The 13,427-nt window shown below is 37.8% G+C and overlaps 1 protein-coding gene across 1 annotated transcript; it reads right to left on the reverse strand.

Moving 5' to 3' along the window:
* Window positions 1-226: 226 nt before the first annotated feature.
* Window positions 227-9,817, reverse strand: DTD2 (D-aminoacyl-tRNA deacylase 2). Its single transcript, XM_047075580.1, has 3 exons — window positions 9,615-9,817; window positions 6,535-6,604; window positions 227-2,475 (listed from the first exon to the last, which is right to left on the reverse strand). Exons 1-3 carry the CDS (start codon window positions 9,723-9,725, stop codon window positions 2,150-2,152), a joined length of 507 nt encoding a protein of 168 aa, XP_046931536.1. The 5' UTR covers window positions 9,726-9,817; the 3' UTR covers window positions 227-2,149.
* Between the last annotated feature and the right edge of the window lie 3,610 nt (window positions 9,818-13,427).

Consider the following 13,427-nt stretch of genomic DNA (forward strand, 5'->3'; position numbering starts at 1 on the left):
TTTAAAGAAATTTTTTTTTCAATGTTTATTTATTTTTGGGACAGAGAGAGACAGAGCATGAACGGGGGAGGGGTAGAGAGAGAGGGAGACACAGAATCGGAAACAAGCTCCAGGCTCTGAGCCATCAGCCCAGAGCCTGACGCGGGGCTCGAACTCACGGAGTGTGAGATCGTGACCTGGCTGAAGTCGGACGCTTAACCGACTGCGCCACCCAGGCGCCCCATAAGCACGGTCTTATTTTCTATAGCACTATCGTCGTTATATACTGGGAAGATAAAAGGAGGTACCTATTGAAGGTTCTTTGAACACCCTGGGCTAGAAGCGCTACAGAAAGCCAAGGTGTAGTTACTTTTAAATCCACTATTTTCTTCTGCCTTTACTCTCTGGTTCTAGCCTCCTTGGAAATGAAAGTTGGCCATCACTTTTTGGTTAATAACCCTTCATGTAGTTGAATTTGCTCTTCTCCACAAGTACCTCAAGCAAATTAAAAAAAAAAAAAAATCAAAACTGCCTGAACTATAAAACAGCAATCTAGAGCTATGAGTCAGCATTTCACCTACATACAAAATCAAAATGATTTAAAATAGGTAACACATAATTTTTCAAAAGACATATATACCTCCTTGGAGAAACTCTGAGAAAATTGGAGTTCGAAAGTTTATGAATAGTTCATTACATTTCAATAAGTGTATCATGAATCAATAAAGCAAAAGTTAAGGACAATGAGCTCATTACCAAGCCAATTATTGATTCTTAAGTTCCAAAATAGAATAGTACAGGAAGGATATAGAGAAATAGGTTTTTTTGTGATAACAAAAACTTTAAGTATCTTAGGAAGGTAGACCTAAAGGAATTATGACATAAATGATCTTCAGAAGCTACTTAAGATGTTTATTCAAGTTAATTTCATCTTTTGGTAATTAGAAATATTATTTGGTGTTTGCTCTTTAAAATACCTTTTTAAATCAAGTCAGAGGCATTTGAAAAACCTGAATATTATATTTTACTGATCCATTTATTCTTTGAGTTTCTTATATATCTTCCTCTCTTGACTGAAAAATCTACCTTATTACCTGTCTATCTTTTATCACTGTCTTTGTCAGCTCATGTCCTAACAAAATACCATAGACTGAGTGGCTTGAATAACAGAAATTTATTTTCTCTATTAACCCTAATTACTTCCCAAAGCCCCATCTTCAAAACCATCATGTTGGGGGACTTCAATATATGAATGGGGGGTGATGGGCACAAACATTCACTAACAGAAAAAATGACAGTGGCTCCAAATCGTCAGGTAAGTAATATGGAAAGAAATAAGTTGACTTGTTTCCAAATAATTCCAGTAGAAAGCTTCCCTTTTTCTTCTTCTTCCTTTTACAGCAATATAATTAAATAAGAAAGGACTTCTTATGAACGTTAATTTCACAAAGCAGTAACTTTTAAAAACCAAAGACAGAAAATAAGACATACATTATTTTGGTAAAAAACTGAGAAACTGAAGTATTAACCCATACGTATATTAAATAAAAACAATTTTTAAACCTCACACTTTCTTGTATCAACTAAAGAGTCTTAAAATGATTTAAAGCACTTAGATGTCCTTAGAAAGTAACATAATGCACAATAACATTTCTATATTACACTTTCATAGATATTATTAAAAGGAATAGTCAGTGGCATATTGTTCCATTCAAAATATGTAAAACTGAAATAGTAAAACCTGACAAAATTGTAATTAGTTTGTGTGGGATTTCACCTAATTTTAATAAAAATAATTATTTTTATTACACACTACATACATTTAAAGGTACAAGAAATATATCTTACTAGATTACACAATATTCTTCACTACAAAATGCTTTTAAATACAGCTCTCTAAGAACATTTCCACAATGACTATGAAATGAATAGAAAGCATTTTTCAAGTTTTCAAGTGGAAGTGTAGGGGAAAGCAGAATGAAAGGTGACTGAGATCGAGTTTGTGACTTGGCAAGGTCGTTCCATTATCAGGCTGCATAGTTATGAGTGGGAACCAGGATTTTCTTGTCTAAAAATGTTGCAGATTGTGCATTCAAAAAGAGGAAGAAAATCTAAATAAGCAAAATCATTTTATACTAGAAAACAACTAGAGAAACTGACTTTTAATTTTTCAAAATTCAATTAGGTGTGTGTATGGTCCATTGGTATCCAGCTTTAACACCTGCCTGTTCCCGTAAGTACCATGTTCCACCACAACCCCAGCTTCAGCACACTTGCTGTTAGCAGCTAATTCTTTCTCACACAGAGTCACAAATTGGGAATAAAGTTCTAACCCTTCTTCTTTTCCAGAGTTAGAGTGATACTGCATGTTTCTTCCTTTTACTCTCCCTCCAAGAGTGGCTTGAGGGATGATAAGAACATTGCCAGGTAGATCCAATATAGACACGTGCTTGCCATTTTCTGTTTCACTTAATTTCACATTTAACAGAGTATTAACTGGGTGGGGAAGAAAGGGAAAACATCTTGAAGTGAGAAACAAACATGAAGAAAACCAACAATCATCCAGTCAGCACATCTCATGTTTAAAACCCAGTTTGTTGGCTCATGCTTTTTTACCCAAAGTCACTATCCAGATTTAAAAAACTGCTTCCCTAAGCTAAATGATCTAAGCATGAAAAACAAGGCAAATTTCAGGCAAAAAATGGCATGATGTTCTAAATCCAACTGGGCAGTCAAGATCTAAATGATAAATTCAGGCAGAAAAGACTAAAAATTAACTGTATACTGAAACCTTAAATATTGTTGCCCCAGGGGGATACATGAGCAGATTTTACCTTTTTGTTCCTTTATATTCCATAAGTAAATCTCATTGGAAAAGGTCACGATAAATCCTCCTCACATAAAATTCTGTTTTACAACAAATAATATTAAATAGAAATCTTAGTGTAACTTAATTGCCTAGAGTTCTAAGCTGAGACAAAGGTTCCAGTTTATTCTCATCATAAACCAGGTAATTTTGCAGTTTCATAACCTCCAAGGCACTATTATCATGTCTAATCATTTGACAAATGTAACCCATGTAACCATAAAGGTGAAGGCAAGAATCATCAGGAATTCACTATCACAATTGAAAAAGTAAATCAAAAGGTGTATTGGCATTAAGTTCATACATACACAAGAAAACATGGTATTATTTTTATGGCATTATGAAACTATATTCTTCTTATAGTGAGTAAGAACTGCCAAACAAATGCCATAAATATCTATAAGTAGCTAAAAATCTAATCTTAGAAAACCTTTTCATCTCAACATTAGCCATTCTCAAAACAATAAATAAAAGAAATACCTAATAGAAATAGCCTAAGGGTCTTTTTGACTCTATAAAAGGTATAAATAACTTCTGCTTATAAAGAATATTCCTGGGGTGCCTGAGTGGTTCTGTTGGTTAAGCGTCTGACTCTTCATTTCAGCTCAGGTCATGATCTCACAGTTTGTGAGTTCGAGTCCCACATGAGGCTCTGTGTTGACCTTGGAGAAGCCTGCTTGGGATTCTCTGACTCCCTCTCTCTCTGCCCCTCTCTTACTTGCTCTCTCTCAAAAAATAAACATTTAAAAAAAAAAAGAATCTTTCTCAGAGGATAAACGGTAAAAGAAACGATGAACGGTAAAAGAAACTATATAAATCTCACAGTCCTGCCCAGTAATTAGGCTTGAAAAGGTATGCTTTCTAATAGGGTATCCATGGTTTTAAGTCTTGGAGGGTTTGTAGTAAGTATCAGTAAGGATTCAGAATGGTTGCCCCACTCTACGAATTAGGGAATTAACCTGGTAGAATCCTGCCAAGATGAATACCCAAATGAATTCCTAAGCAATGCAAGAAGCACTATCAATTTTCAACTAACAGCTATTTTAAAATACATCTAATTTTCTCTATTATGAATAGGACTTTGCTCTACGGACAGTGGTCGTTATTGATTGCTTCTAAGGAAACTAACTCTTCAGAGCACTTCATTCCAAGGGAAATCTCTACCCAGTTAGCCAGGCCTCAAGCTACTGATAGACTAAGTAGACAATTTTGGAATAACAGGCCAGAGAGGTAAGTACAATTTATTATACTTCCACACACCTCCCTCTACTGGTGATAACTAAGAATTCAATTAATGCTGTTGGTATACAAATATCAGTATGTACAAGTAATTATAATGCAAATATGAATGTCAGTGTGTAGAATTAAAATGAGACAATGAATTAATGGCATGTTGGAAACTCTAAGATCTGAAGACAGGTTATCAATCAAGTATCTCTAACGATGTATATGGGAAGTTAAGCTTTGACAGGTCCCTGGATCTCAGTTCAATTATACTGAAGATGAATTGAGAAAGATTCTGCACACCTCTATGTTAGCCACATTATTTCAGAATCTGTGGATATAACTGGTTATATTCCCAAGGGGTACATGATTTGATTAGAAAGATCTGAATCCATGTAATAAGTATGAGGTGGGGTTTAAGAGAATCCCATCACATTGGCTTACTTTGCCTCCTGGAATAGAGGGAAGTACAGGCTAATGCTATCAATAATAGATGGACTCTTTTTGCTCATCACTCACACCAGCAGAATGTGATTCTTAGATTCACAGTTCTTTACTGAGAATCATGATATATGAAGTTTTGTTTTAGACTGTCCACTAAAAGAGTTAAGGTGGACCTCCCTCAGTGTTTTTAATTTACTACAACCTTATGCGTGTATTCAGAGAGAACTCAGAGGTATATGGAAGCACACAGGATTTACTGACTATAAAACAGAATGTGGGTTTCCTGTGTGGCTCAGTTGGTTAAGCATACAACTTTGGCTCAGGTCATGATCTCACAGTTTGTGGGTTCGATCTCTGCATCAGGCTTGCTGCTGTCAGCACAGAACTGGTTTCAGATCCTCTGCCCCCGCCCACCCCCACCCCTCCCCTGCTTGTGTGCACACACTCTCTCTCTCAAAAATAAATAAACATTTAAAAAAAAACACAAAAAACCAAAATGTGCTTGGATTTGGTTGGTTCATTTCATCTTATTATGATTAAAAGTCACTTAAGAAAGTATGAAACAACTTTAGGAGTCAATCTTAAGTTACAATGACAAAAATTCTCTTCCTGTTTTTACATATTTCTACTATACTCCTTATAGTTAATAAAGATTTAATTCCAGGCAATATATTAACTTAGGAAAATGGACAGCATGTCCAATACCCATGCCATAGGTCCTAGAAAATTACTCTGTAACAGGAGCCCTCAATTCATTTTCTCTCTCTCTTTTTTTTAAGGTAATCTCTACATCCAACATGAGCCTCGAACTCACCACCCTGAGATCAAGAGTTGCATGCTCCACTGACTGACTAAGCCAGATACCCTGCATTTTCTTTAACCCCTGCAAAGCTCCCTATTACCTTCCAGATTCAAATTTCAAACTATCAGTTATTGGCTTTCCATCCTCACTTTAAGTCTAGTTTTCACCCTCTGACAAAGTTGTCAAACATGTTTGATGTCTCAGTATAAAATTACCTCTAGGAACTTTCAGTCTTTTGCCTAAGTTGTTCCTCACTGGGCTATTTACTCTTGAGTTTCACTACTTGAAGCTCTTCCAGGTTAATTTCTGCATGCTGCAACTTCCATTTGTATACTTTATATTTCTTATTAATCCAAACTGGGTACTGTCCTTTACTAATGAAGAGAATATAACCTGTCCCCGACCTTAGGGATAGCTTCATTAGTTCAGGCTTTTTTGGGTACGTTATTATTTTATCAAATACTGTCTTAAGAGTTGATGTGATGTATCTGAACCTATGTAATTATCACAAGGAATGTCCAGTGCTATGGGCTATCCAGGACACTGGAAAACTGCAGGCAGGTAAATACCTGTTCAGAGGTACCTGAACACTGAGCTTGCTTTCCTGTCCCTGGAGGAGGTGTGGTTGTGATGACACTGAGCTTTGTTCAAGATCAGAAAAACCTTACATTTAAATACATTTTTTATAAAAAAAAGTACATAAATGGTTAATTTAAATTTTTCCATAAGAATGATGCAAGTCCTAGCTGTCCAGATTTGATGGGAACCACATCTTACACATACAGTGTCACCTACATGCCCCTGTCAGGGACTCTGGGAGATAAGGAAACTATGTTAAGAAATAAGCATCTGCTTCTTCCTATGTGGCCACCCTGCTTTTAACAAGCTTTTGTATCCCTGGCTGAAACTCAAGTGTATTTTGTGTGTGTGTGTGTGTGTGTGTGTGTGTGTGTGTGTGTGTATGTACACTCTTCTAAACCAAACTATAAGCCATCTGAAATGGTGCTGAGGTTTTTAAAAAATTCCACCACATTTTCTTACTTTAAACTTTGGAAAAGGCAAAAATAACCTAATAATAAAGGCAAAAAAAAAAGCCAACAACCATAGAGTCAACTCATTTATAACTTACCAGTACAATTTAAGGTTGTGTTTTTTGCCCCTTCTGGCTCATCTATCACTATTCATTTTCACTCTTAAAAAACAAACATCAAATACGTACCCATTTTGGGAAGAAGTTCTTTATTAGCTCCCTTGAAAAAACACACATAGATCACTAATCCCCTCTGAACCTATGAAAAATCAGCAGAGAAAACTTAGATTAAAAAAATACTTCTACACAGAGATACAAAGGTAAGTGAATAAAATTTCAAAACTGCTATATAGAGATTAAACCCAAAGAAAGAGAAATAAGTTTTTACAACAGATTTGATTTCTTAAATGTGATAAAACAAAATCTTTTCCAATATTCAATCACCTCAATCATTTCTTTCAAAAATCCAGTTTAAAAAATATATCCAAGAGCAGTGAAGACCACAAGTTGTACCCTCAAACATTTACTTCTAATCAAAGTCATTATGACTATGACCCAGTCTCCTCTCCCTTAAGGTTAGGACACTTAGAAATGTTTAGTTTGCAGGGCCCCATTTATTCAACAAATGAATTCACATTAGATATGGCTGATTTATAAACAGCATGACTGATATCTTTTGACGTCATCACTCTTTATTCTTCCTAATCCATTTACCTGCAGCTAATAAAAATGAGGATCTCAATCTACTTCATTAAACTACCAAGAAACTGTCCAACTATTTTTTTGTTATTGTTAATGCTTTAAATCAACATAGTGATTAAGCACTGGAAACTGCATTTATGATATTAAGTCCTGTTATCAGGAATATTAAAAATTTAATTTTATATAAATACTTGGATATTTCTTTATTAGCTCTTGTAGTTTGCAGAAAATAGAATTGATAAATGATCCTGATTTTGCCGCTGAATCATCAAATTGTTTATTTTGTAGTTTAACCTTGCTGACTCCAAGAACTATTATAAAGACTAAATTAATTAATATTTGTAAGGTGCTTAAAACGGTGCCTACTTCACAGTAAGAACTAAATGAATGTTTATTAAATGAGTAAGTAAAAATAAGTTTAAAGGCTAAAGCACAATTTATTTTACATTTTAATTCCCAAAGCATTTTACAGACTATTTTGTACACGATAGGGACCCAATTTATCTGTTGTTTGCATTTAAGTTCAATTGTATCATATAGGCTCTGTGTTATCTAAATAGCCATCTATATAAACATAAATGCAGCTTGCACTCATACCTGATTTCCTGGAAAATCAGCAATTTTTAAGTGCAAATGTGCTTCTGGAACAAGCAAAGGTCTCCAAAGCACACCCACAATTAGGAGCAGACAGGATGAATGATACAGATACTTGTATCACTGTCAGAGGTCTCTCCACTGGGATTATTTTAGTACCAGACAAAATCTCAAGCACATTTACTCAAAATCTCAGGCATATTCATATTTGGACACTCCCGATGTCAGAATTAAGTATCTAATTACATACAAAAATAGACACCAGTTCTATTAAGTATCTGATTATATGCAGAAATAGACACCACATTATCTCATTAAGGTATTTTCTTTTAGTTTATTCCAATAATAGATTTTAAGTTGTGACCTACAAAATCCCCATTTCAAGTCAGAAACCACTTTTCTTGTAGTTTCTTTTGGTATAAAACTTTTTAAATGTTTGTTTATTTTTGAGAGAGAGAGAGACTGAGTGTGAGAGGGGGAGGGTCAGAAAGAGAGGGGGACACAGAATCTGAAGAAGGCTCCAGGCTCTGAGCTATCAGCACAGAGCCTGGCATGGGGCTTGAACTTGTGAACCTTGAAATTGCAACCTGAGCCAAAGTCTGAGGTGCAACCAACTGAGTCACCCAGGCATCCCATGGTATAAAACATTTTAAATATGTAGGAAACGACAGGTTAATTCTCAGCATAGTTTTACAAAGTTCAGTCTCAGGAAGAAGAACATTAGTCTGTGACAGCAAAGGTCTAAATGAATAAAAGTGAGAACACTAATCTTCAAATCTTTTGACAATTAAAACAATATTTTCTTTAAATTGTAACTTTTAATAGAATAGGAAAAGAGGATGCTCGAGAAAGGAAAAAAATTTACTTTCTCAGTATCTAATTACCTGTCAGCTCTTCATAGTATTTAGCTGTGTGTGGGAGTGGGAGGGAAAGCTTTGTAATAGCTTTAAAAGTTTATCAACACAACTGGTAGTTTGGAAGGCTGCAATAAAATATCTGATTTTGCATAAGGAGATGCGGCATGAAGATATAAAAAGATAAAATAGATGGAAGAAAGCTAAATGATTAACAGTTTGGGATTTATAGTCCCAGGAGTTAGCCATAAAAAAAAGCAATTTGGATAGGCTGGCAAATATGAAAACATGGAAAGAACAAAATTCCACAACATGGAAGAGAAATCAAGACGTCAAAATGGGGGGGGGGGGTAACAAAAATAAGAAACATGAATTTTTGAGAATGGGGAAAGGGGAAATACAGGAATATATATGCTTATAAATCTTTTAAAGGCAAATATTCAAGTAAAAGGAAATCCTATCAGTGTAAATGGTTTAAATTCTTTGGAGGAACAGTGTTCAATAACACATTACATTAGCAGTAGTAGTGTTTGTTTCTAGTTGGAAATAAGTCAAAATTTTAAGTCTCCTGAAAAAAGAATTGTTTCATGGGAAATCTTATTTCTATGCTGAGGCCTAGCTGCAGGCAACATAAAATGGAATTCCACGGGAAATGGAGCACAAGTGACTTGAAAGTCTGCAAATAATCTAATCTACAAGCTCCAACCAGACCAGCACTAGCCAACAGTAGCCCGACCAATGCGAAGGGCATGCCAAGGTCCTGGCTCTTTGGAAGCAAGAGATCTGATACAATCAGGCCTCAAGTGCACCGAGCTCAGGGAGGCAGAAGGTGAGAGGAAGTTCAAATTCTCGCGGTCCTGAGCAGGGGACACACTCTTCCGCTGGCCGAACGGTCTAAGGCAGAGAGCTCCAGAACCAAGGAGACAGACGGAGCCTGGCAGGTTGCTGAGAGAAAAGATGGGCGGGCCGAGCGGAAACCGGCACCGCCTACAGCACGTGCCAGGGCCACGTACCGCCCGCGCTAGGAAACGTAGAGAGCGGGGACAGATCACCAAGAAAACGGGGGAAGTACCGCCCCTGCGCGCCGGAATGTAACGGAAGTGGCGGGGCTGGCGTTACCTCCACCCATTGAGTCTCGGTGTCCCCCTCGGCTGGGCGTATTTGCAGGCGGGCGTGCAGGCACTGCTGCAGAAGTGCCCGGGCCTGAGGAATCCGGCCGCTGTCAGCCATAGTTAGAACCCTCGTGGCAGTCCAACAGGTTCAGGCACCGAGCCGCTCAAGCTCCTCCTCCAGCGCGCGGGGAGGACGTGGCGCATCAAGGCGGAGGGACGTCCTTATCGCCCGTGGAGCCACCCCTGGAGGGGCGGGGCCTCTCCCTGGCTTTAGGGTGACCCGGATGTGCTGCCTTCAAAGACAAAGACCTGTCTCCTACGCTGAGCCTCTGCAACTTTGCAGAAAGCGCCCAGTGTATGCTTTAAACGTGTGAGAAGACTCACTGGCTCTCTTCCCTACGCACCATTTAAAGACACATTTTTCAGTTCAAAGAGTTTACGTTTTCAGACACTGAGAAATTTTAAATCTGCTTAAGTCTGTTATGCCCATTATAAAGGTAGGTAAATTGAGTGAATCAATTGAATCACAAAACAACCAGAGATGAAACTACAAGCCATGTCTTTAAAATTTTCCCGTATTCTAACGATGTCTCCTTTATCAGGAATGCTGTAAATCATTCTGATCCAGTAGTTATGGAACGATGTTGGTATGCTATGTGAATGCACATTTGGAGTTCAATTTTTTGGAAAATATCCTCACTAAAACTATTCTTATCCAAGAAAGTGTGTCATTGTTAATAAATATTTTAACCTGAAAAAGAAAACAACGTAGTCCGATGCACATAATGATAATTTTGGGGGGTTTCCTCTAAGTACAAATTAGAATGTAAATAAAATTAAACAAAGGCTTGATCTTCTTTCCCACACAACGTATTTCTTGAACATGCATCAGATTAGCATTATTTTTCTATGGGCTTGGAGGGTTTAGATGAGGAATAATAGTGTTACCATGATTGCATTACTCAGGTCATTGATTTGGGCTCAGTTGGCACAATATGCCTATACATTCGGGTCTGTTGTCTTAGAAGATGACATCACTGACAGTGTTGCTACCCATATAAAGTAGTATGACTGAAGAAAATAATCCATGCATAATCAATGGTCTTTTCTACACAAAATGGAAGCTGCCTGTTTGCTGGTTATCTAAAGCAGGCTGCTTACACTTTTTGCAAAAACAAAAAGCAAAAACTCTCATGATCTCTGCTGCATTGCAGGGGTTCCTGTGTTTGTTGACATTTGTCTGCGAAGCACAGACAAGTTGCATTGTTCTTGCCTTTATGTCGTTATAACTATTGAGTCTCTTTTTTCTTCACTCCCAGACTCAAGTTTTACAGGACTGTAAGGAACTTTAACATAAAGGCCTTTAGTCGTGACCCAGAGTAAGAGAGGACTAAGATGTCGATTTGTATGTAAGTATGGGAGATAGCAAGTTCCCTTGAAAATAGGGTATGTGGCTCCCAGAGATCTTTCCACGGTGAAGGGACTTTAGCAAATTGGTAAATCCTTCCTGTGAATAGGTGGAGTCTGGTTGGTAATGGTTATCCTTTCAAGAATCACCAGTTGCTTTAAACCTTCTGTTAGGTGAGAATCTCTTGGACACTGCTGCAGGTAGTAATAGGTTGTGACTCCCTTATTCTCTCCTTACACCTGCAGAGGGCAGTAGAGAGTAGGCACTAAACTATTCCTTTCTGTATTTTATTAATGTTTTTCAGCATCCAGTCTCATTCTACAAAGAATTCAAGAAGGCAAGACATACATGCAATAAAATAGCAAAATGTGAATAAACATAAAGCACTGGGAGGAAGGAAAATAGACTTTTATCGGTAAGTCCCAGTAGGGGAAATTGAAAACAAATAGGTAAACACACTGGTCCTTGCCTAGAGTGATGAGAGTATACAGTAAGTAGCAAAGTTTTCACAGCTACATTACTTTTTGTTGTAAAACAGTTATATCCATTGTCAATCAAGAAGAAGAAGCTGTAAAGCAGCCAAAGCATTTATTTTGGGGTATTAGGGGTTACAGTCCTGGGGACGGAGTGGACTGAAATTGAAAGCGTGTTTGGAACTGTAAGTGGAAAGCACAGGCTCACAAAGGCAAAGCCCATAAGGTTATATGACTTCTTTGATTGAATTAGGATTGGTGCTGACAGTTAAACTATCTAATAAACAATTGGCTCTTTAGCTGATACATGTTACATTATCTCTATTTTAGTCCAAAGTAGAAAGAGGCATTCTGGAAGGTAGTGAAGGTGCAATTGACAAAAGTCAAAAGTCCAAGGTGTTCCAAAAATTGAAACCGAGGTCTACGGGCCTTGCTTCTCCAGTATCCTCCTGACCCTATTTTTGAACGACTCTCTTAGCAATGTTTATTTAACTTTGGAATTTTCTTTCACACTATCATATGTAATGTTGAGGTAGAGCACATTTACGATTTCCTTGAGGTTAGAAGTAAAAGATGAAGTGCGGTATTAAGATGGCTCTAGAGGAGGATGGTGGTTGAATAGGAACATAAGAGAGCTTTGCCTGTGAGTATGCAAGAAATCACTGTCTGAGCAGGAATAGTTCTCAAACTGTTGTAGTGCTAAAAGGGGACTGTATGGTTAGTGGGTTATGTAGGAATGCATTCTAGGCCCTCTGAGATGTGACAAGAATTGATTTAGAGTTTTTTTTTTTTTATATATATATGAAATTTATTGACAAATTGGTTTCCATACAACACCCAGTGCTCATCCCAAAAGGTGCCCTCCTCAATACCCATCACCCACCCTCCCCTCCCTCCCACCCCCCATCAACCCTCAGTTTGTTCTCAGTTTTTATTTTTTTATTTTTATTTTTTATTTATTTTTTTTTTTATTTTAAATTTTTTTTCAACGTTTTTTATTTTTATTTTTGGGACAGAGAGAGACAGAGCATGAACGGGTGAGGGGCAGAGAGAGAGGGAGACACAGAATCGGAAACAGGCTCCAGGCTCCGAGCCATCAGCCCAGAGCCTGACGCGGGGCTCGAACTCACAGACCACGAGATCGTGACCTGGCTGAAGTCGGACGCTTAACTGACTGCGCCACCCAGGCGCCCCATGTTCTCAGTTTTTAACAGTCTCTTATGCTTTGGCTCTCTCCCACTCTAACGTCTTTTTTTTTTTTTTTCCTTCCCCTCCCCCATGGGTTCCTGTTGAGTTTCTCAGGATCCACATAAGAGTGAAACCATATGGTATCTGTCTTTCTCTGTATGGCTTATTTCACTTAGCATTACACTCTCCAGTTCCATCCACGTTGCTACAAAAGGCCATATTTCATTTTTTCTCATTGCTACGTAGTATTCCATTGTGTATATAAACCACAATTTCTTTATCCATTCATCAGTTGATGGACATTTAGGCTCTTTCCATAATTTGGCTATTGTTGACAGTGCTGCTATGAACATTGGGGTACAAGTGCCCCTATGCATCAGTACTCCTGTATCCCTTGGGTAAATTCCTAGCAGTGCTATTGCTGGGTCATAGGGTAGGTCTATTTTTAATTTTCTGAGGAACCTCCACACTGCTTTCCAGAGCGGCTGCACCAATTTGCATTCCCACCAACAGTGCAAGAGGGTTCCCGTTTCTCCACATCCTCTCCAGCATCTATAGTCTCCTGATTTGTTCATTTTGGCCACTCTGACTGGCGTGAGGTGATACCTGAGTGTGGTTTTGATTTGTATTTCCCTGATAAGGAGCGACGCTGAACATCTTTTCATGTGCCTGTTGGCCATCTGGATGTCTTCTTTAGAGAAGTGTCTATTCATGTTTTCTGCCCATTTCTTCACTGGGTTATTTGTTTTTC

The sequence above is a fragment of the Lynx rufus genome, unplaced genomic scaffold (genome assembly GCF_022079265.1).
Source record: "Lynx rufus isolate CCGP_SWC_20201006 ecotype Redwood Valley unplaced genomic scaffold, mLynRuf1.p SCAF_13, whole genome shotgun sequence".
NCBI classification, from domain to species: domain Eukaryota; kingdom Metazoa; phylum Chordata; class Mammalia; order Carnivora; family Felidae; genus Lynx; species Lynx rufus.